The following is a 24,529-nucleotide window of genomic DNA, read 5'->3' as shown; positions in this document are numbered from 1 at the left end:
CTTTGTTTATCTTCTCTATCTCTACCACTTCCTGTCTGTCTGAACAGCTTCCTGCTGACCTCAATAAGATGCACCTAACAGACCATGCCCACCAGCAGGTGATGCATATGCCTCCCAGCCAGTCAGGATGCAGCATTGCCAGTGATTCAGGGAGCAGCAGCCTATCAGATATTTACCAGGTGGGTGCCTCATTGTTTTCAATCATTTTATCTTTTCTTTTTATCTGAAATTGCACCAGCAAACCTAAATGATGCAAAATGTGCATGTGTATATAGTTTAGGGGTTTGAAAGTAGAAGAACTGCAGAAAATGTCATTTTGTCTGCATCCACTCACTAACGTTATGTGTGCTGATGCTGATGTTGTGTCCGTAACTTTTGTTCCACAGAACAGGAATCAGTCTCTCAGTTAGTAGACGTATATACTGCAGAGTAAGATGATCATGATTGGCCCTGTTGCATATATTTTTCTAAATTTCCCTGCATACCTTCTTCCTTTGTAACTGTTGAGAATAAATCAGTTTGTTGGGCTATTAAATTAGGTTCAATTCAGTTAAAAATGCATAAAAATGCAATGAGGAACATATATAAATAAATAGCACACAAAGTTTAACAAATTAATTACAGCCCCTATATCAAAATACCTGACCTTATATACTCTAAGGCACACATACACAGTTAACAGAAGCAATAGGAACCTGTTGACCTTTGAACTCTTTTTAATGTTAATTCCTTCATTTTAAAATTATTTCTTCTTTCTTTCAATGGGAGCATTTTTCTGCAGTAGCATTTAAAAAAAAAAAAAAAACCTTCAGCTCGATGTATAAAATTTTATTTCTTAAATTTAAAATTCCTCATTATCAGGCCTGGGGGTCTTTACATTTTACTTTCCCCTCTTGTATCTGCCTCACCTTTATTTGACATTTCGAAGCATTCATCAGCTCAATGCGCTTTGGAATGTAATGCCTCTGTCGAGTGGAGGGTATCTAAACGGCTGCAAATCAATAGCCCGTATAAAGCGTACATGATAAGCCTGTCATCTAATCATTTTAATCCCTCGGCTCCTCTAATCTCCCGTCTTTACACAAAAAGTCGTAATAAATCCAGAAAACCTCTCCACATTATCTTCAGACTTGACTTTTCTTTACACAGCACTGCAGTTGGATGCTTTGTTATATTCCTCTCCACGAACTACATTCTGCACACGTTTGCGAATGTGTGTGTGTGTGTGTGTGTGTGTGGGAGGGGGGGGGGGAGGGGGGGCTAGAAAAAGTTATTTTTGACGCTAGCTTGATAGCATTGTTAGCGTTCATCATGGGAGCCAGTGCGGTCTGTTCGCTCCACACTAATGAGCTCGTTGATGAGCTGCTGTGATCTATGGGCACCGCTGGCCACACAGCTAATGAGGAGGTTTGTTTCAGGGAGGAATGTTAGCGATGCTGATGTCCTCATTTTATCAGGTGCCAGTTTATATTTAATCTGTTGACTCAAGCAAGATATGCACTCAACAAAAAAATATCTACGTAAGGAGAAAGAAACATGAAAGAGCAAAGAAACGGGGCAAAGCACAACCAAGAAAATGGCCGCAAATTATTGTCAAGGCAAAAAAACTTGGCTGACTAAAAAAAACAACAACAACGTACATAATTCTGATATCGTCTGATACCTTACCTCAGTACCCATCGTACAATCTGCCCCCCAACCTGTCCTCCCTCTTCGGCCTGCCTGTGAGCGAATGCAGGTTGATGTAAATCAGGTCAACCTGGGATAGGCGTTAAACACAGAGACCTGATCTTCTCATCCTCAGATTAGGTATTTATCACACGGATCTGATCCCATCAGCTTGTCACTGACCCGACTCCGTGTTTGTTTACAGCTGTCTTAAAGCGCTGACCTTTCTTCAGCTGTGGTCGTCAGCTGTCAATGCAACCCACTGTTTTTGTTCTGGATTTCTCCCACACCTTGTTTTTTTTTTTCTTTCTTTTTTTTTTTTTTTTTACCCACACTCCCTTTCTTTCCTAAACTTTCTCTTCACTCCCCAACTTTGCCGCCCTTTCCCACACTCCTCATAATTCTTCCATTCTTTCCTTTCATCTCTTGGCTACTATATATCCTGAACCCTTGTACGATCCTCCCTCATTTTTTCTCCTGTCTGTCTCTGTTCTCCTGTCACAGCTCTGTAAAATGCAGCGGCTCTTGCAGATCCGATGTCCCCCGTCCCTGAGAAATGTCCTCCTGACTCAAACTTGTTCTGATACCGGGGGTATTGGACTGAAAGGGGCGCATCCTGCATTCTGAATGAATCGGGCTCTCAGAAGCTCTGAAAGTGACAGTGGATGAGGGGAAAGATAGAGCGAGAGAGAGAATATAGTGAGATCTTGTTGTCTCTGGACTGAGCCACAGTTCTCCTCCGCTACCTTAATCCCTCCTTTTTCCATAAAAGTTTATATTGAAGGCCAAGAATTTCTGCAAATACTTAACAACCTCGATGCCAGCCTCTAACTGACAATATAAAGTGTTCCCTATTCTTGACATCTATAAAAAAAAAAGGCCTGAAGCCCTTTTGGTATTTGCCTGTCTTCACATTGAGTCCATGATGAATTCATGAGACAAATGTCCAAGAATTCATAAATCAGAGATGAAGCTAAAGAACAAATATACTTGCAGAGTTTACATTGTGTTACACAGCGGGATGGCTGTTGTCCAGCTTTTTAGTATCATGAGTATTTTTTTCCTGCCTTGTGCTTATCTTGGTTTTGTTGTTCAAGTCAGGAAAGAGTCCATTTAATGAAATTATTTCAGGTCATTCTTTTTTATTTTGTTAGTCATTTATTATTGGAGTGGTTAGAAAATAACCGCGTTTAAACTAAATTATTTTGGACGGAATTTAGTCTGGCTTGTCTTCTCTCATGTCTTTGACCAAATTAAATGCATCTGCTGCAGCGGGAACAAGAAAGGACAGAGCAGCTGGTGTGTTTTAAAAGTCCTCTAAATGGCTTGTTCAACCTAATTTATGAAAACAGGAGTGGACCTGTGCTTGAACTTGAGATGGACTGTTAGGTTAATCCCCTTGCCTCGGAGGAACCCATAAAGCCTTTTGGCCATGTCCCAAATCTCTGTAGAACCCCAGAACGCGATTGCATCGCTGGGCAGAGTCCATCTCGTGGGCCAGGAAATGAACCTTTTTTTTCCCCACCAGATACAACAGATGATATATTCCAGCTGAATCTCCTCGGATCTACTCAGTAGCTACTCCCAAAACATTGGAACATTTGGTATCGACAGGAGAATGTCGCTGGGTGAAAGAGATACTGGCTTTATTCTGCACTTTAATCTTGTTCTTTATTCCACAATGAACCTTCAAAGTGGAGTTTAGAGAAAAGTTACACTTAAAAGAATGCAAAAAAATATATATTAGCCATCCATTGGACACCGATGCTTATCGCCCAGTTATGGGCAATAAATAATACAATGTAGAAGAAAAATAGTTAAGTTAACAAACATATAAACAAATAAACAGGCACACCAGGATATTACTTCCAGTAGAAGTAGCCATTGTTATTTGTTTTTCTCATTGTCAAAAGTTAAGACAAACTAGTATAAGATGGTGATATATTGATCACCTTAATCTCCCTTCAAACATAATGTCTTTAGAACTTTGTCAACATGAAAATGGCACATTATGGCTACCACACAGTCGCTGAGGCATTTATTAATTCTGTGCTAAAAAAAAATATTAACACAAACACAATTTGTCCTCAAGATCCATGTCAGCACAACCTGTGGCCATCATTGTTACCTGTATGATATTAAACCATAAATGCAGCACAATGCCCTTTCCTTTCACCTTTTTATTAAGTAAGGATGATAAATGAGGTGAATTCTCTGCCTAAATAAACACATTAATACAAATTAATTCGGAGAACAGACAAAGGTCTGAAGCTCATTTTTGCCAGTCAGTTCTTTTTGCTTTTAGGCCTAACCTGCAAACCGTGACAGATGGCCTGCAATGCTTGCACCACCACTAGAGAGTTCCTCTTTTCACCTCTGGGTTGATGGTTCAATTCCCAGCTGACCTAGAAGCCCCTCTAGATACCATTCTCTGCCAAACACCTGTCTGCCCTGCACGGAGGAAATATGGCGAAATATGAATTATTGCTGCTGGATTTAAATATTTGGCCGTTAGCCTCTGTTTGTTCGTCGGGGACTTGGTGTCTGGGTTTTGGCTCAGGGTCACAGGTACAGCTGCCCATTCCAAGGTTATTCTTCATGTTTTATGTGAAGGATGGATCACCAAAAACCCTCATGAAATAAATAGAGCTGTAGAGTTAGAAAGACAATTTAATAGATTAAATTTCTCTTATACTTGTTAACGGTCAAAAACTGAAATCATGTGAAATATTTGACTATAAAGATGATCACTTTAAATGTGGCGACTTCCTCAAAATTACTGTTGTGTCATCTCTTTTCATATCTCTGTTATCACACAGAATTCATAGCTGTGGCAGTTTCTAAACTGTCTTGTAAAGATATCGAATAGTCCTAAAGCTCCTTTTTACTTGCTTTCTTTTAAATCTGTTTTGTTATTGTCCTCCTTGCCAGCTCATTGGTCCCAATATTAATACCCAAGTCACCGCTTGAGATATTCAGTTTTAAGTCGAAAGATAATCCCTATGGCCATCAAAAGCTATTAGATTTCACAAAAATCCATAAAAGGGGCGTTTTCATCACTAATGTATAAAACACTGACTTGATTTGTCATTCTAAGTTAAACAATTCTTCCTTGTACTGTTATTGACCAACTAATGTCCTGCTTTGTTCACCGTCTTCTCCCCCAGGCCACTGAGAGCGAGCTGGGGGACGTGGACCTGTCCGGACTTCCGGAAGCTGCAGTGGACAGTGAGGAAGAGGAGGAGGAAGATGAGGACCTGGAGAGAGCTTCAGACACCCTTCTGGGCCGAGACCTGGTCCGAGAGTGTCTGGAAAAAGATCCGGCCGACCGCAATGACGACGACATCGGTCAGTCTGAGTTATTTATGTTGCTTTTACTTTTGCTTGGAATCTATCATTTGTTGGTCTTCAGTGTCAGACATGAGCGCTCTTAAATCAGCTAATGAATAGCATATTTTCAAGTAAAATGAAAAGGAGAAGTCGTTGCTATTTTTAGACCACCAATCATTCAGTAAGCACACACGAGGGAGATACACAGATGCCCCCCTCTCACGAGGACCCCTCGCAGTGGTCTCTAAACACCGGTGCCCTTCCAGTGTGTACTTTTAAGCAGGCAATCAGAGAAGTGACCTCATTAGTGGGACCCAGTGGGGTCCTGGAGGAGAAGGTGACCACATCAGAGAGCTGAGAGAAGTTGTAAAGGCCCGGCCTGCTGTGTGCCTGCTGGGAGGCTGGCCTTCTCGTGGCCTTCACCGTCACAGCCCATTCAGAGGAAAAGACACAATGCAGCGAGGAGCTGAGGGGAGAAAATGAACTCACTTCAATTCACTTTTGATAAACGTGTTTCGCCAGCTCCATTTATCCGATCCAGAGACTCTCTGGAAGTATTTTCCTAAATAAACAGCCAGAGATGTTCAAGGTTGGCTATCCATAGTGTTTGTTAAGACAAACAGCATCCCAAGGTGTTGCTTGATAAATCATAGGGCTGATGGGCCAGTGTAAAGAATAGTAAAGCTGGAGAAAACATGTCTACTTTGCAATATTAGGTTGACTTTTTACATTAATTACTGGATGATTGTGTCTCTAAAAAGCAGTCAAATAAAACTTGGAAAACTTTGAAAGAAAAATCAATCTAATGGTGAACTGCTCACAACCCATAAACACGATGAAGGGTCGCATGAAGACACAACTTTGTCTTAAGGTGTCACAAGCCAGAAAAGATAACAAACAGTCATTTTGCCAATTTTCAGGAGAGCCATTAACATATTTAGTAGAATTTTTCAACCATACAACTTACATAGATTTCATTAGTGCCCGAGTGAAACCATTGCACTGCCTCCCTGTTTAGTTTTGCATGTACAACTTTGAAGGGTTTAGCTTTATTTTGCACAGCTTACTACATTCTTGATCGGTCACGTGATAGTTTCCAATCTTAATAACAAACATGTACTAAATTAAATCTAAACTTTATGATTCAGTGGTTTTTTTTTTTTTTCATCTGACAAACTCCAAACAATCTGGTGCTTTGAACTATTTAAAAAGTGAAGAAATAGAATTGAAGAAATTGAGGTGATAACATCATGAGGGGGGGGATGAAAGGGAGAAACTGAGCAGCATGATGTGCTGTGTGTGGTTGTAGGTCACTCTGTTCTCAGCTACAGAGCAGAGAGAGGAGCAGTAGGGAGGGAACACACTTTCGTTGCAGATATGAAGCTCTTAAGCACAGATAGTATTCACTGATCCACTGACGCTTTGTGTTGCTGGATGAAAATAATTAACAAATGAAGTGATCTGTGTGTTTGTGTTATGTTTGATTCAGAGGGAAATAGATCCAGAGTTGTTTATAAAATGAAGAGGAGTAATACAGTTTTGCTGACAGCACTGATTCTCATACATTAGAGGAGGAGTCTGTGGGATTTAGTGGCCTCTAGTGGTGAGGTTGCAGATTGCAGCCAATTGAACGCTCCTCCTCTAAATGCTCATCCACCAAAGTCGCAAAAAAAAAACATTAAAGCCAGTGAGCCAGTGTTTGGTTTGTCCCTACCGGGCTTCTGTAGGAACATGGCGGGCTCCATAGAGGATGACCCGCTCACTATATTGATATGAAGGGCTAATTCTAAGAAAATGAAAGAGCAATTCTTAGTTTAGTTTAGTTAAACACACTAATAAAACATAATTATACATACTGTATTCCATTTCTGCCAATAGATTCCCCTAAATTCTAAACACTGAACCTGTCAGATGGCGAGTTCAACATTTTCTAAAAGTTTTGTTTTTGTGTTTGAGTCCAGTGACCTCTGTTTGCTTGCGGAAGAGACCATTCAAAAGTCCATAGATTGTTATAGAAAGGTTGCTGTTTGTCTGTGGAAAAATCAATGAGTGTTTTACAGCGCACACCTGAGACACATTGCTTTGGATACGCAAGTTACATCAATACACAATCTTTTCATGGTTCACAAAGCCTAATGGGTATTTTTTTTTTTTTGTCTCTCTGCTTCTCTCTATTTCCGTGCCCAATAGAGCAACTGCTGGAGTTCATGCACCAGCTGCCCGCCTTCGCCAACATGACCATGTCTGTGCGGAGGGACCTTTGCAGCGTCATGGTGTTCGAGGTGGTGGAGCAGGCTGGCACAGTCATACTGCACGACAAACAGGAGGTATGAACGGACTATTAACTCACAAGGACACGTGTAGAACACAACTGATTTCAAGTTACAGGGAAGAAGCCCCCGTCAATCACCCCGAGCCCCTTCACAGCTAATTAATTAAGTTACATGCCTGAGAAACGGGAGCTCCGTCACGGCTGTTTGGTTACAAGAAGCGGCATCGAAACCGACAAGGCGATAAACGGCAATGGACCGCCAGCCGCCGAGGACGGGAGCACACGCCACCAGGACAAAACCATGAACACACGCAGTTGTTGAGAGTCGGCATCGACTGTGTGTACGTGCCTCCATGCTGTCCACGTCGAGGCGGTTGACTGGCATTTTCTCCTGCGCTCCACTGTCTCTGCGGACTCCCGTTTGAAGGTCAAAAAGGAGCACTCGGCTCGTCTCGGAAGTCAACAGTGTGAGAGGGAGAGGAAAATAAAGAGTCTAAAGTGGTCTAACAGAAGTGGAGGGAGAGGTAAAGTGCTTCAGAGGACAGGGAGGGAGGGAAATGGAACATGAGGGAGCCATCAAGAGTTACAATGAAGAGGGAAAAACAGTTGTGATTTTATTTGAAGAATAAGAACTCTGCAGGATCCTGTAAACATTAATGATATAAATTCAGAGGCTGTGTGCTTTAAGAAGTGATATACTTATGTAAATGTCAGAGAAAAAAAAATGCCCCTTTATTTTCAGTATGTATGTGTTTGATTACCTTTCTTCACCTTTAATGATTGCTGAGGAATAACGGGAGTGACAGGCTGACTGGAATAACAAAACACAGAAACTGAGGAGAGAAAGTGAGAAGCACAGAGGGGAGAGAATCGGAGATTTGCTGGGTGATAACCGGCCAGAGAATGAAAAGGCAATGAGGAGGAAATATCGGTTATCGCTGCGGAGGGACCCGAGGGCTCGTTCACCCTCCCTCCATCCGCTCACACGCGGGATGAGTGGCTTCTTGCATTATGCCCGCCAGCATTTCCTTTTCAAAAGCCACCACCAGAGACACAATACCTCTTCACCATCGTAGTAATGCCTCACACAATGCACACCAGTTAGAGCATTTACGTTACCATTCGTGCGCAACGATTAAACATGTTACCGTGCCAAGTGATGCTAACGATGAGCCTGTTGTCTGATCCACAGTCAAGTCAGTAGAGATTTGACATTGTGTGCCAACTCCAGTTGTAGTTTCTACCCTGTTACTAGTAGTTTCAACACTACAAGATATTAAGTATGCATGGACGTGCAGTATATTGACTCAGCCGCTGAAAAGAACATGAAAGAAGAGCAAGAATGAGATACATAAGCGAGCGTCACGATGAGCAGCAGACCCCTCTGCAGAACCAAAAAAAAAAAAAAAAAAAAAAAAAAGGTTTAATGTTGCGTGTTTTGATGATTTGGATCGTTTCTCTTCATGCATCTGTCTGCAGCTGGACCTCTGGTATGTGATCTTGAATGGAGCGGTTGAGATCAGCCATCCCGAGGGAAGGGTGGAGACTCTCTGCATGGGCAACAGCTTCGGCATCTCACCCTCTCTGGACAAGCAGTACATGCACGGAGAAGTTCGCACCAAGGGGGACGACTGCCAGGTAAAGAAGAGAAGAACAAAACCACTTGTTGAGCTGCTCACAGAAAGAGGTTTGGTAAACCTTACAGCCTTAGTGTGATGGTGAACTGAAGGATTGTGGGACGACCTGGAATTTGATGTCTGACATGGTTCCCTTTAAAAAAAAAAATTATATATATATATATATATATATATATATATATATATATATTTATTTTTTTTTATTTTTTTTGGTCTCGTGGTGCAAGTAGAAACAATATTGACTCTTATTTTGAAAGCAAAAGTAATCTCGTTTCACCACTGTTTGCAAAACAAATGTCTTTATAATTACACATTTTTGGGGGGATATCACAGAATTTTTGCCTGTACAAATATTTATTGAAGATTTGCAGGATTTTTGCTTTTCTCAACCTTATTATGCAAAATCTGTCAACGTTCAAAACTCACAAAGTAAAGTATTGTTTTCATTTCTAAACTAGAGGTTTGCAAACACAGCAAAACAGTTACACATCTAAAGTTTTTTTTTTTTTTTTTTACCATTCTTTCCTTCCTTTTCAGTTTTAAAGTTTAAATTGGTATAATTAAAATCATGTTGCTTTTCAAGCAGCTTTAAAATGCAGAGTCTTGGTTGGGAAGTAAGTCACAGGCTTGTCATGTACAATCATCAGGTGTTGGGTTTCTCAGTTCGTGTTTACTAATAGCCTCGGTTGGTTTCTTATACAGTCTTAATATGGAGCTACAATGTGAAAAGGTAAAAGCAGTGACAGCTCCTCTGTCTTTGCTGCCCAGTTCCTCAGCTGTGTGCTTCATTTCCTGTCTTCACATACACAGGAAGTTGCAAATGCAGAAACAGATTATTTAGTGACGAGAGAAGCACAAGTGCCAGTGCTACAGGGGAGCAAAGAGTCATGTCTGAGCACTTTCTGTTCTGTGTGCTATAATGGGAAGTTATTTTAGCTGCGGTGTCCAACTGTAGTGAAGGATGCTTCTCCTAAATGGCTAGTTTAGGGGATTTTGCGCCACCACAGGTACTTCAATTCAGACTTCTTTGATCAGGTTTAGTTCAGTGGGAGATTAGTGTTGTTGGACATTCCTTCCACCACCCGTCTGTCCCTCTCATGCCTCTCTCCGACAACCCTCATGCTTCCTCTGTGCTGTTGTCTGAGTACCCGACTGTGGTGCAGTGCAGTGTTGTGCTCTACTACAAGTTCACGCGCTGTCCCCATGTCGTCCTCGACCAGTTCGTGTGCATCGCCCAGGAGGACTACTGGCGCATCCTCAACCATGTGGAGAAGAACACCCACAAGGTGGAGGAGGAGGGGGAGATCGTGATGGTGAAGGAGCACCGGGAGCTTGATCGCAGCGGGACCAGGAAGGGGCACATCGTCATCAAGGTTGGTGATCTCAAATGTTCAAGAGCAGCGTTGTTTAGATTTAGAAAAACTGGAGTTTAAGCGGGATTCAATGGGGCATTTTTTTTGCTTCTTTGAAGAGTCTGCTGAAATTTTTCGACATCCCAAAGTGTCTGTTTTGTTTGTGACCTCGCCTTCCAACAAAGATCAGGAAAGTTGGGTTGCAGGACTTTCGAGGTTCAAAAGATGGCGTCCCTTGTGCTTCTGTAACAGCCTCAATAGAGAAATACATTTAACCTTGTTCAAGAACTTCTCTTGATCAAGATGAGACCCAGGAAGACACCCAGAAGGCTTAAGGTCCAAGGTTAAGGTTACGCTACTAAGCTCAGTTAATCTCACCTAAGCCTGTGTTAACATGACAAACTTCTCAGGTCAGAAATTCACATCTTCACTCTCTTTTCATTATTATGCACTAAATACAGTGAGAAGCCTTGAATTGCTTTGAGTACTGCATCATTATCAATTGACCATTCCCTCACAGATATAGTACTTAGAGTGCAGCTGCTCGCTGTTCTTTGTTGATCGTTAAGAGGCACCGTTAGCACTATCGGTGTTTGTCTTGCACGCTACATTGCAGTGCGTTCCGAAGCCTTTTGATCCTTCCCCCCCCGGTTCTCCAGAGGCAGCCAGGTATTGATCAGATAATGGGCCTGAATGAATCTCTTTGGCTGCCGCTCCGAAGGAAAGCTGTTGGCTCCAAGACGCATCCAGTGGAGATGAGTCAATTCACAAGTGCTGGCGTTTCCGCTTCTGTTTTTGGCTTTCTTCTTTTTGTGTCTGACAAAAGTGGATGCCTTTCTAGTTTCTCTTCCCTGTCAAATGAATCATTTCCCCCCCAGGAACCTCCGCTGTGGTTATATTAGCAAACACACTGAAAGATGAAGAGTGGAGTTTGTGCGTCTTTCAATCTTATACTTAGGAATAAAAATAGACATAAGAGTCAAGAATGTGGTCCAAAATATTTCATGTTTTATTCTCATACAAATCCACAGCAACTGCAATAAATCCTTTAGTTTGCTGTAATGAAGGAGCAATTGTGTGTGTGTGTGTGTGTGTGTGTGTGTGTGTGTGTGTGTGTGTGTGTGTGTGTGTGTGTGTGTATGCATGTGTGTCTTTGTGTTATCGATGGGGGACTGACAGCTCAGTTCAATAGCTGCATTTCTATACTTGTCCTTGTCACTTTTATGATTAATGTCGACATAATTTATTGAAATTGTTGTGTGCATGCGCATATTGTGTCGGCTTCTTACCGTGCGTGTGTGTGTGTGTGTGTGTGTGTGTGTGTGTGTCTGTGTCTGTCTGTATAGATAATGTGTGATTTCAGCTGTCTTACATGTGTATGTATGAGTGTGCAGTATGTTATATATTTCCTCTGGGTATCCTTATATGTGTGTGTGTGTATTTTCTCACCCCAGGGAACCCCGGAGCGTCTGATCATGCACCTGGTGGAGGAGCCGTCGGTGGTGGACCCCACCTACATCGAAGACTTCCTGCTGACCTACAGGACCTTCCTGTCAAGTCCCATGGAGGTGGGAAAGAAGCTGCTGGAGTGGTTCAAGGTTGACAGCCTCCGGGACACGGTCAGTATGTGTGTGTGTGTGTGTGTGTGTGTGTGTGTGTGTGTGTGTGTGTGTGTATACTTGTATATCTGTCTTTGTGGGGACATTTTAGTTGGTCCTCACTTTCTCACACACCCTCAAAGGTGTATTTCAGGATTGGTGTTAGGGTACAGGGTAGAAATATGTTGGGGTAAGGATTGGATTGAGGGTTGTTTGTGTATGTGTGGAAGGGGTTTGTGAAAGACTGCAGTGTGCGTGTGCGTGTGTGTGTGTCTACTTGTACATCTGTCTTTGTGAGGACATTTTGTCTGGTCTTTACTTTTTCACACATCCGCAAAGGTTTATTTCAGGGTCAAAACTGTTTGCATGGTGTGTGGATGGGTGTGTCAAAGACTGCAGTGTGCGTGTGTGCGTGCGTGCGTGCGTGCGTGTGCACGCACCAGGAAGATATTTGTGCACTGGGGTGAGAGGAGACGTGAAATGTCAGGGAGGCCGTTTTGTGAGATGAGAATGTTTAAGAGGTTTGTGTATCAGTGTTGGAGGTTATAAGCGTATTTTGGAGTCTTCTTCAAGTTCAAATTACATACATGTATTCATACCGTTACAGAGTGTGTGTTTTAAATGATGATCTAAATGCTCTTATCAGCACTCCTGATGTTCTGTATTCATGCATGTTGATGGGATTTCACGTGCTCACGTGCCGATCGATACGAGCTCAGCAAGCTCAGCTGTCCTTGAGCCGCCTACCGATTTGTTCATGTCTGACACTCCCGTTGTCCATAACTGCTTCAGCCAAAGATTAGCCTTGTACTGTCGATAGCCTTGATGTGGTTGTCATTCAGGCTTATAATCTTCAACAGGATCTAATGTTGTACAGGACGAACAGAGAGTAACAGAACGTGTACGGAGAGGAGAGGAGACGGCGTCAGAAAAGACTAGAAAGTGGAGTGTGTATACATTGATTGATGCTCCGTGTTGATGTATCGAGTGCTGCCCTGACCTTTTGCAAAGGTTACAACAATGTCCTCACCAGTGTAAATTTGCAGACATTATTGTTGCTCATTGACTTTTGCTTCTTCTTTTTTTTCCTTCTTCTAATTGTTGTGGCACAAAATGAAGCAGTCAACCAACGGGTTAAAGGTTTTCTCTGCAGCCTTGCACCAGGTTATTATGCAGTAGAGCCTCCCTGTTGTTTCTCGTGTGTTACAAACTTCCAGACAATAAAAGGAGATAGATTTATAATAGGACTGAATAAAAAAAATTTTAAAAAATAAATCTGATCCCTGGAGCTGTATTTTGCGACAGAAAGAGTTGCATTATTGACATGTGATTAAAGTTATCATCAAGTGTTGTACAGCGTATTGATAAGAAATACTTAACACGGCTGGTTTTTGGCGGTATGTTAATATGGAGAGCACTCATGTAACCAAGCATTTGGGTGCTAAAGTGTTAATGTTGTGTACCGCCAGCTTCCAAACACCTGCAGAGTAGTTAAATGTGACCTCTCCGACATTATATTTCTTCTTCAAGCTTTCAATAGATTTCTTGTCAAAGCAGCTCACACTCAAATAGTTTAAGATCTTCTAAGAAATGAAGTGTGAAAATGTGTCCTCGCAGGAGCTCCGTGTGCTGAATGAAGCTGTCATTGTGTCTCAGGTAACCAGAATAGTGCTGCTGTGGGTCAACAACCACTTCAATGACTTCGAGGGTGATCCAGCTATGACGCGCTTCCTGGAGGAGTTTGAGAAACATCTAGAAACCACAGTAAGGTCAACTAACAATCTGAACGTAGTTTAAAATTCAGTGTATTTCACTTTTAGCTCTGTTCGTCTTTTGTGTTGTCAGTTTTTTTCTCAGCTCTGTTCAGTCCCCAAGTTGCCCATAAACTTATATTGTATGTTTTTCCTGTTGAGTCTTTGCAAATACCTGTTTCTTCTTGAAAATGTTTTATATATTTCCCTTCTGTTATCTTAATAACTTATTTTCCTTATTCCTTCCACGGTTAAAGGGGTGAATTCATTGGCTTATCGTTGTATTATGTGTTATTGTCCTTGTACCATGCACAAATGTTGGTCTTTCTATAAATGGCAGGAAAGCATGTTTCAAAAACATAAATCATCATAACCATAGCAAAAACTTCACACCACTACTTCACACAAAGTTGTATCGCTGTATAATTACTTCCTACATCACAGTAAGATGCGCTGATGACACTCCTGCATTTTGTCTCATCATAATTTGAGCTAAAGCTCAAACAGTTATTATTTATGTTCTCTTCTAAAATAAATGATTTCTTTTCATCCAAAATTACATTGCAGACCTTAAGACGCGAAAGCTAATTTAAATGCCGCTCCCCTCCAATTCATAATTTTCTTATCTGTCCCTCCTCGTCAGAAAATGAAGGGCCATTTAAGGCTGCTGAACATCGCATGCGCAGCCAAGGCTAAGTGGAGACAGATCACTCTGCAGAAGGCATCCAGGGAGGCGGCGCTCTACTTCAGCGTGCAGGGCGGCAGTGAGAGAGGGTTCGGCATCTTTGTCGAGTCGGTGGAAGAAGGAAGCAAGGCGGCGGAGGCCGGACTCAAACGGGGAGATCAGGTGAGAGGGGCATAATGTGACAATCAAGTGGTAAAACACCGTGTGGAAGGAAGGACACTGCTGTGTTGGAATACTGACGGCTGTAGACAATCAGCGGTCTTTCATGTTTTCTCACAATATACAACAAAAAAACACCTGCGGTTTGCTCAAGCGGTAACCAACAGTGACACCACTCATTGGTTTGTGGAGAGCTGTTACGAAGACTCGAGTTTGACTTCAGTGCCGTCGCCATTTTGCTGGTTCAGAGCGGTTTTGAGATCCAGAAGCTACATCCACTTTTATATACCGCCAGTGGTTTTGCTACAATGTCGTCCTAACGGGTAGTTTATTGCATTTGTTGGAATCCCTATGAAGTGAATTAGTTGAAGAGTAGAGAGCTCTGCATCTTTCATCACTCCAACAGGACTGCAGACCTTTGACCACTTTTTACTGCAAGGTTTTCAGTTTTTAAAGTCTTATGACCCGATCTGATCAGTTCTGTTATCGGAAGGTCAGCAGTCTTATTTATGGGATATCATGTGACAACGTGGTTAAACAACAGTAACGGTACACACAAAGATGTGCTTTTTTTTAAACGGGTTTATAAATAACAAAAGGAAAACCTGTTTTGACACACTTATTACGTAACGGATGAATGTTTGATGAAAAGTTTTCCACCCGAAACTCTAAACTGCACGCTTCCTTTTTTGTGTCATTCAGAAAGGACTTTCTTTTTACTGTAATGCTATGCGGAGTTACGAATAGTATCATGAGAGGCAAACCAGAATATTTTTGTATTTCAGATTCCAGTCAAGGGTGATCTAAATGTTGGTTGTTTTGAAGGGAAGTCATTTCATTTTTTGTCATCTCATCTGTTGCGTTTCAGATCATGGAGATCAATGGTCAGAACTTTGAGAACATCTCTTTCTCCAAAGCTGTCGACATCCTGAGAAACAACACACACCTCTCCCTCACGGTCAAAACCAACATCTTTGGTGAATAAAGTCGTATTTGTATTTACACAGTTGCTAATTGTATTAAAAATAAGACAAATATACTAAACTAAAGGTGTTAGAAACTCGCCAATCATCCTCCTCTTTCTGTACCTCCATCCATCTCAGTCTTCAAAGAGCTCCTCAGCAGGATCGTGCACGAGAAGAAGAACGGCGGCCCTCACATTCCCAAGATCCAGGAGAAGAAGGGCAACCGCTTCTCTATCCCCGACCTTCCCGGAGACATGGAGTTCCCCACTGACCACAAGAGCACCCGGAAGATGAAGGCCAACACTGTGTCAGGGGGTCGAAACAAGATCAGGAAGATGCTGGAGAAGACGCGCTTCAGCATACTGCCACCCAAACCATTCAGGTAAGCGGACGTTTGCAGACACCTGCTTGGAGCTGTAGAAAGCTGTGCTTGAATGACGATGAAATACGTTAGAAGTATTTCCATCTGAATGCGTTGTTAAAATTGTGCACTGACACACAGAAGGAAGAAGGAACACGCATGTCAATACATTTATTGGACAGATTTCTCTGAGGTGTGGGAGGGGATTAGTCATAAACATAACGTGTTCTAAATGAAATGTCAGGAAGCTTTACAAAGGTGCCGTATAAGATGAGTGGGCTCAGGTGGATTTACTTGAATCTAAAACATCGTCTAGAGCCTGTTGGCCAGCTCTGACCGGATCGGTCCACTGCCGTTCCAATGTTTTGTTTCTGTTTGTAGAGAATACTGGAAGCATGAGTGGAACTTTTTCTAGCTTTTAGACTGAACTTGAACCCCTCCGTGCAGCTCAGAAAATGACAATGAAGCACATTTTAACATTCCCTTTCAGCTTGTATGTGGAGAGAAAATGGACCAATTTCAACATAAGTGTCACACTTAGTCACATTTATTGGAAAGTGGCCGTTCACACTCCTTCATCCCAATTCGAGCTCTAGCTAAAGGAACCTTGTTCTGAAAATGTGACACTTACTTTTGCACTTTTTAGACTTTTCTCTCTCGCTTATCTTCAACTGCTGTGATGTAGAGAGATTCCAGGCAAATCACAAGAATGTAAAAGGCCTCATCATCATCATCATCATCATCATCATACAACCGCTGTCAGTGATATCCATAACCAGCCATTGTACCGGCAGCATCTGGAACGATTGTTCAGATGAGGCTCATTCAATATTCCACCCGTAGCGTGCCGATACAGACTTGATTTCATTTCATCATTTCGTGCCTCCTCAGGCCTCATTTAACTCCTTACTGTGTGAGTGGTGGAGAGAGAGAGAGAGAGGACGCAGCTTCTCGTCCTGTTAATTACAGAGCCGACTCGCTCGGTGTAAACCAGCGCGCGCGCACACACACACACACACACACACACACACACACACACACACACACACGCTTGCACATAGACTGTCATGGGTATCCACGCCCTCTCGCTTTGTCTCCCTCGCTGTCTCCGCTCCATCAGCTTCCAGCTCGGCGGTGATTACTTCTCACAAAGTCACGCCGTTTGCATGAAAGCCGAAATGTGCTCCGTGTCATAACGCGACACGCCATCACACGGCCATTAACCCGACTCGGTGCACGGCTTCACGAGGCTCTCCGCTGCGTTGGGACTTCTAGTGTTTTTTTTTTTTTTTGTGGTTTTTTTTTTTTTAGTTGCCACCATTTAAACAAAGCTTTGCTTCTGAGGAATCGATGGCTGATTACAGTCGCTGGAGATGAGGAGGGTGGTTCGGGTCAATCAGGATTCATCAGTGTCTATTCTGGGGAGAAAATTTGAGGCAATGTCGTGGAGTTCTCCACTGTGCGTGTGTGTGTGCATGTATACTAAAGGTACAGGCTGTTCGAGGACAGCATAGTTTAAAATATCAGGCGGTTTTAAATACATGCACACACGCGCACACGCACTGGACCAACTGCCACTTTAAGGACACATTGGCTCTCACAAGGATGCAACCCGTGACAACCGTTGCCATGGCGCAGTCTCTCACTAAGGCTTTATTCAATGCTTTTGCTCACTTTTGAAACACCTGCCCAGTTAAATTAAGGCAGATAACCTTGTTTCACAACTTAAAATGCAGTTTAGTTGCCCGGCAAGCAAACTTATAACGAACCCGCCGTCGCTGCTGCTGCTTCTTTTTTCTCCTCTTGGCTGACATTGTACTCCACTTCAGACTGGGATTTTATATGACAAGGGCACACTGGCAATAAACAAGTTGTTTTTCTGCCAAATTAAGATATCCAGCGCCGCGCGTTTACCTTCATACACAGTTGATTTACACTCCACAGATTGGAAAGCAATACACTTAGGTTTTAGCCACCGGTCAGTTTGTCCAAGAACTCTTCGGTGATTTAGTGAGACGATGATCAACCTCATAATTCTCCACGTCCCATTTTCATCCTCCCTACTTCTTTGTGACGCGGTTACATGTCGTAACCCATGACGTGCAACACAATAATAACTGTGTTATTAAGTGTTTGTGCCTCCCAGTGTTCGCCTGTGTGACATCCACATTTTACTTCATACTCCCTTCCAACCTGCTGCTCCACCAGCAAGAGGAACTGTTCAGGAAATTAGTTGGAGCTATTGACTCGACTGGACAGCGGACAGAAAGACAGGAGGAACGTTTTTGGAGTCGCCGTTCTGTCCGTAGATCGAAAATGTGCTTTTGTCCCAGGACTTTGGGGAGGATATGAGGTTTTGAGAGATGTGCTCTCCATGTTAATGCGGCCACTGCTACGTCTTGGAAAGTGAACACTGCAGGCTATGAGTCATTCCAATGTGTATGATGACATGAGTGGAAATTTGACTGTTGTGGGTAAAATGCTGCCGCCTAACAACAGTTTAACAAACTGTAACCTAGAGCCTGCTGAAATCTGAACCTGCACTCCCTGCAACTTAGTTTCTGCCCCAGTTTCTGGAATCAGATTGTTTTGGATTGACATTATTGAAAAGATGGCATCAGGGCAAACGTTGTTACTGTTTGGTAGGTGGCCACGAAGTTGTGGGAAGGACGGAAAAAGTGGTGCTCGTTTAGATTTTGTGAAGACTCAGAAACATCAATGTAATAAAATGAATAGAAGCATGGCATAATTGTTGCATCATTCCTCGCCATAATTTTATATTTTGTTCAGTGTGCTCTTTATATTGTAATCAAAGCACAGTAGAGCTGCACCGTTTAGTTAATTGATTAGTTCATCAACAGAAAATGAATCGGCACCTATTTGGTTAACTTGCTTTTTTTTTTTTTTTACTTTGCTGCGTTTTTTTGTGATAGTAAACAAAAATATATTGTGGCTTTAAACCTCAGCATTCAAAATGCAGCTGTCTGACATTTTCTAGACCAGAAGCTTTAATGGAGTTTGTGGTGCTGTTGAACTGTATTACATTACAGAGAGGTGATTGTGTCTTTTACCCTCCCCTCACTGATATAACTGGGGTGGACGAATGTTAATAATCCTCATGTGCTTCCTGCTGCTTACTGACGTCTCATGTTGTGTATGATTCTGTGCTGACTGTATTAAATTGCTGCTGACATATTTCTGCTTATTTATTTCAGCAAACCTGTCCTGTATGCTGTCAACCTACATGTTTGTTTGTATTGTTGTGCTGTAAATGTGCGTGAGTGAAAGAGGCCTTGTCTTTTCGCACACTGCTGCACTGGTATCGCTGAATCACTTCAGCAGAGCCCTGCTTCTGTTTTTTCTTTTTACTTTCTTTGTCTTCACGCTTTTCAACGCCGTCTCTCTCCCCGTTTGTCTCTCTGCTGCTTCAGGGGCCTGTTTGGGTAAGACCTCTTGCGTAACTCCCCATCTTCCAACCATTTGATTCAGTATCCATCTGTAGAGCTGCACACAGCAGGCAGCCGCACACACACACACACACACACACACACACACACACACACAGCAGCTCTGCTGACCTTCAGCAAAATGATTGGAGAACTACATTTGTCGGTTTCATGCTAATTCCTTCAACACATGAATCCCACTTTTCCACAAAGTCAAGGTGAAGCTCTTCTTCATTTTCATATTCAAACTCTGCAGCTGTGGTTTTGTTCAGCACGTCTTTCAGGAGACTCAGTTACAGTTTAAGCCCAATATATTCTGCAGGGATGTTGCAGAAAAAACAAAGAGGAGTTGGTTTATTATTGTTTAACAAGAGAGATCCATGTTCGACTTTAATTCTTATGATTGTGGCTCAAACTATAGAACTGCTTTACATCCTTGTTATCAGACATTATTGGTTCTGCCTTGACTTTCATTGTTGAAAGTATGAATATCATTACATCAGTCATCACCCCCAGAGCTAACAATGTCTTAGTGAAGTCTTATGAGCTCCGCGCTATCCTTATCTGTCTCAATCTCCCCATCGTCTGCTTTCTAAATGTCCCTCGCCTTTCTCCCCTGCTTCTTCACCTTGCTGAAAAGTATTGAATCCACCTCTTCTCTATCCTTTTCTTGCCTGTTCATTATCCGTCTGTGTGTGTCTTTACCGTCCCTCCATCTTTTTTTTTTTTCCCCCTCCTCTCCTTCTCTCTGCTCCGTCCTGTCGCTGCAGCACCTGTCGCCTGCTGATTCAAAGATTACAGAGGCTTCGCTACAGCAGCGCGTAGCTGTGTTAGTGGAAACCCTGCATTACTGCAGCGTGTTCAGCACATACTGTACACACACACACACACACACACACACACACACACACACACACACACACACACACACACACACACACACACACACACACACCTGGAGGGAAACTACGATTGCTATGCAGGCAGAACGAGATGAGCTCGTTGTCTCAGACGCGGCAGACAGAGACTGTATTTAACGTTATTAAACCATCACAGCATTCAAGTGCAGATTTACAATCATATTGCTTTTGTTTATAGTTTAGTTTGAGTTTTTATTACCTTAAATTCACCTGTTTTAAAGTGATTAAGCCATTCTTGGAGCTCTCCCAAAGCTATTACAGCTGTGTTATTAAATATTCAGATGTTCACATTTATCATTTGAGGCTGGACTGTTAAAAAAAAAAATCACTTGTATGTCTGCGGGTTTGTCTCCAAAGAGTCGCCATTTCCATCACATGTATGCAGATCCAGTGGGTCTAATGAGACTGTTAACGTAAAGGTTGATGTTTGCATATCTCTGAGCTGAGCTGAGTAGCCAGGAAAGGCGCCTCTCTCTCAAAGAAAGCTAAAAATGTGTTTTAAGGCAAAGTAACCTACAAATGTGGAAATAACAAATGCCTGCAAATTAATGGAAAAATACCTGATCTGAAACACTCATGACTTCCAAATGTGCTCCTCTGTTTGTTGTGCCAGCTTTGTCTCATCGTCTCTGTGTGTGTGTGTGTGTGTGTGTGTGTGTGTGTGTGTGTGTGTGTGTGTGTGTGTGTGTGTGTGTGTGTGTGTGTGTTTGTTGGACATGTGTGTCTCTATCCGTGAATGCTCCTTAGCAGTTCCTGCCATTCATGAACCCTCCTCATGGGTGACTTCCAGCGGTGTCACGGCTGCATATTAAAAGACAAATACGATATTGATATTTTGTGTTGTGATTCTGCAGCAGTAGACATTTTGATTAAATCTCAGGTGGTTTGTTTTTTTTCCACTGCATGAGTTGTGATTTTAATATTCCTACAAGGTGAAGGGAAATGCTCTCATCATAGCACCTGCGCTTAAAAGTCATATAAAAGGGAGAAAAACTGGCGACAGATTTTTAACAAATGTCTACTGCTGTAAAATATAAGCCTATAAGGAACATTAATATTCAAGGACTAAGTCTTATTTCCTGTTCTCTTTTCCTCCACCGCAACTCCCTCCTGCCCCCCCCCACTCCCCTCTTATCCCACTGCACCTTCCCCGATATCCTCTCTAGCGACGGCGGCATGGGTCAGTCTCAGGATGACAGCATTGTGGGGACCAAGCAGTGTCGTCACAGCGTGGCCATCATGCCCATCCCCGGCAACCTGTCGTCCAGCAGCCCCGACCTGCTGCAGCCGGCAACCAGCGTCCTCGACTTCTCCAACCCCGCAGGTAGGAGACTAATGTTGACGCAGTGAAATCGAGGGATTTCTGTGAGGATACAACTGTGGAATATTCTCCTGCTGGTGTTCTTTTTGTTGTGCCTGTTGAGATTTTAGACATCATGGACAAGACTGTCTCCACGTTTCTTTTCTTTTTTTTCTTTTTTTTTTCTTCTTTTTTTTTTTTACAGATTTCAGTTTTTTCTGTTGAAGAAAATTGCTGAGATTTTGGAACATTCTCATAAAAAATTAAAAAAAAAAAGGTGTCAGATAGTGAAAGAAACATGACGGGCAGGAATAATTATGGAAATCGGTGAAATTATTGTATCGTAAATGTCCGATACAGCTATACAACCCCTTAGTTCAACTGTAGTTGTGGTCGCGAACGCAGTGTGTCCCAGTTCTATACTGCTTCCATGTGCTAATTGTCTTTGTGTGGTTTATTTTCGTTGGCATTGAAAATATCAAGTTTTTCACTAAGGACAAACTGCAACATCAGAACGTCACGTCAAATTCAGATTTATAAATGGACGGCCAAATGTTTTTCCCTGAGATTATATTTCTGGTTGTTTTTTTTTTTTCTTTTTGGTTTTCTGGTTTGATGTTCACAAAAGCCGCTTTTCCACCATTCCCAATTTGTTTTAATCGTCTCCAGCTGTGCGCAGCTCCTCCACATCCTTAAAGCCCAGTGACACAATAATGAAGACTCCACGTACTCAAAACCTGCTCAGAACGAAGTGTGTAGAATGGAATTAGGACACAGCTGTCTTACTTTCTCTCCAATGAGGGATTATTTATGACATCCTGGTTGCACTCACTTCAGGTTTGTTTACAGCTTGTCTGATCTGGTCTCAAAGTCCTGTTGTGCGGTGACAGTCCTGCTGTTTTCTAGATCATATCAATAAATCAAAATCATCCCTTATTGTCCCCAGAGAGAGGGACACTTGGGGGACAGAAGGACAATATTTCTCACGAAATGTATTGATTGTATTTTTGTTGAACGTTTACCATGAGATAAACAACTCGTCACCTCATGCCGCGTTCAAATGGAACTCGTGAGCTCGTGGTTACAACGCGGGAAGTCATGTTTGGCGTATGCTCGGTGTTCAAGCGGTTGCATCGTAAAAACGCCGTTGCTTGGCAACGCGGGCGATGTCTAGAAGCCACAGAGGCTCACAATTTGGCAAGCTTACGGTGATGTAACAATGCAGGAAATGCAAAGGCACAGCTGGAAAAAATGAGGCCGTTGGGACGATCAACTTCTTCCTCAGACGTTGGCTATTATCTAAGTTATAAAGACAAACTGCATGACAAAAATGACTCCACATTAGCGTCACACCCAAACGGAAAATGAACTTCCATGACTTCTGCCGTTTCCGTAAACGTCGGCGAACACATCACAACTCGGCTTAAAGAAAATTAGAACTTCTGACGTCGTGAATACCACGAGCGGGCCCGTTCATATGGACGGTAAATGGGACAGCAAATACGAAGCCGTTTGAACGCAGCATCGTACCCAAAGGGATTGAACCAGCACACATTCATGCAAACTTATTTCCTATTATAAAACCTGAATTCCTTAAAGCATCCAACAGATCTTATTGCTTTAATCATATTTCTTTACAACACAGCTGTGAGAGCTTTGGGTGTCAAGGAAGCAAAAGTTTCCCTGCCATTCATTCGCAGCCGTTTATGACCTCGGCGGCCTCGGCCATCGCCCGAGTGTTTCAGGTGTCTCGGTCACAGCTCAGGGCTTCTCTTCTGAAGCCGTTTGTCACACTTGACTTGAGTCCTTGGCCTCATTAAACCGTGAAAGCCACTGGTGGAGTGAAGGACTCGGCGAGTACCGAGAGGCGCAAACAAGCTGAACATAAAGTAAAGCAGCCTCTGGTGAAGTGTAGCTCTAGTGCGCACCGGCTGGGTTCAGGCAAACAGTCACTTGTGCTGACAAAGGAACACATTCACACACTCAAAGCAAGCCTGTGGAGGTTTCTAGCACACAGTCGCACACACACACACACACACACACACACACACACACACACACACACACACACACACACACACACACACACACACACACACACACACACACATCCTGGGGTCTTACTTTTTGAAAAGTCTTTCGCCGAATTGTGTCCATCTGACAAGAATTAACTTTTTTAAATCCCTTTCCTGTCCGACGGGTTTCTGAGCGCGTAATCATTTAAACCAACACGGAGCGCTCCCTGTGGATTTGTGTGTTAGTTATGTGTGCGTGGAGAGTAAAAACCGAGAACCAGAAAGAGAAAGTGGCGAGGTGACGGAGAATACGGTCCTGATTTATTCCACCAGACATTTTTCATTGAGCTCAGACAGACGCACACACACACTTACACACTCCCGCACGTACACTTCTGGTTCACATACATCACATGTGGTTGTGTTACACTCGAGTAAAAACATGCAACTGTACCACATTAATCATCCGCCATTAGATCATGTTTCCTTCAGGTCCTCTGGCTTCCCATTAGGTTTAATATCAGAGGATAGAACAGCCTGTTTAATCACCACTGCCTGTGATACTGTAGATTATTTTTTTTTTGATTGGTCTTAGTTTTTATGGTTTTACAAAGCTCTTGGGTTGTTTTAAGGCACTAATAATGTTTTTTTATGTGAAATCTTTTTTTAATGATTGTATTAGAAACGTTATTCATGACTGTATGTTCAAGCCTGACTCTGTGGCTTATTTTGTGTCGTTTGGTTTAATGTATTTTGTCTGCTATAAGTCATTGTTACTGCTGCATGACTCGGCTGGGACACTTTTTTCTTAATTACGTTGTGCTGGTTCAAGACAGGTTATAAAAAAAACATGATATATTTTGACCATGGATTGGAGGAGTGCCACTTAATTAGAAAGCATTGATAAAAGAAAAATAAATAAAACTTAAATTGGGTAGATTTTTTTTTTTTTTAAACCCTGGGTTGTTAAATTCTTTAAATTAAAATAATAGAAAGAAACAAAAAAAAAACAGTTCAGAGAAGTGGAGCTTTACGACTGCATTGCCGCTGAGCAAGACGACAAGAGCTTT

At 42.4% G+C, this 24,529-nt stretch overlaps 1 protein-coding gene across 4 annotated transcripts in view; it reads left to right on the top strand.

Moving 5' to 3' along the window:
• rapgef6 (Rap guanine nucleotide exchange factor (GEF) 6) overlaps positions 1-24,529 on the top strand; it is a 111,268-nt gene that overhangs the window by 60,082 nt on the left and 26,657 nt on the right. For 3 of the 4 annotated variants that reach the window (XM_069174914.1, XM_069174913.1, XM_069174912.1), the window contains 11 exons: positions 48-179; positions 4,836-5,016; positions 7,189-7,325; positions 8,750-8,908; positions 10,128-10,280; positions 11,714-11,878; positions 13,514-13,621; positions 14,252-14,455; positions 15,321-15,429; positions 15,556-15,799; positions 21,311-21,468. In XM_069174914.1, the coding sequence (XP_069031015.1) occupies positions 48-179; positions 4,836-5,016; positions 7,189-7,325; positions 8,750-8,908; positions 10,128-10,280; positions 11,714-11,878; positions 13,514-13,621; positions 14,252-14,455; positions 15,321-15,429; positions 15,556-15,799; positions 21,311-21,468 (1,750 nt within the window). Of the gene's footprint in view, positions 1-47; positions 180-4,835; positions 5,017-7,188; positions 7,326-8,749; positions 8,909-10,127; positions 10,281-11,713; positions 11,879-13,513; positions 13,622-14,251; positions 14,456-15,320; positions 15,430-15,555; positions 15,800-19,209; positions 19,222-21,310; positions 21,469-24,529 lie in introns of all 4 variants that reach the window. The other variant, XM_069174911.1, reaches the window with a different exon arrangement.

The sequence above is a fragment of the Embiotoca jacksoni genome, unplaced genomic scaffold (genome assembly GCF_022577435.1).
Source record: "Embiotoca jacksoni isolate LCO1_2020_lvr unplaced genomic scaffold, fEmbJac1.0.p SCAF_62, whole genome shotgun sequence".
In the NCBI taxonomy this organism is placed as follows: domain Eukaryota; kingdom Metazoa; phylum Chordata; class Actinopteri; family Embiotocidae; genus Embiotoca; species Embiotoca jacksoni.
This window is presented reverse-complemented; position numbering and strand designations above follow the sequence as displayed.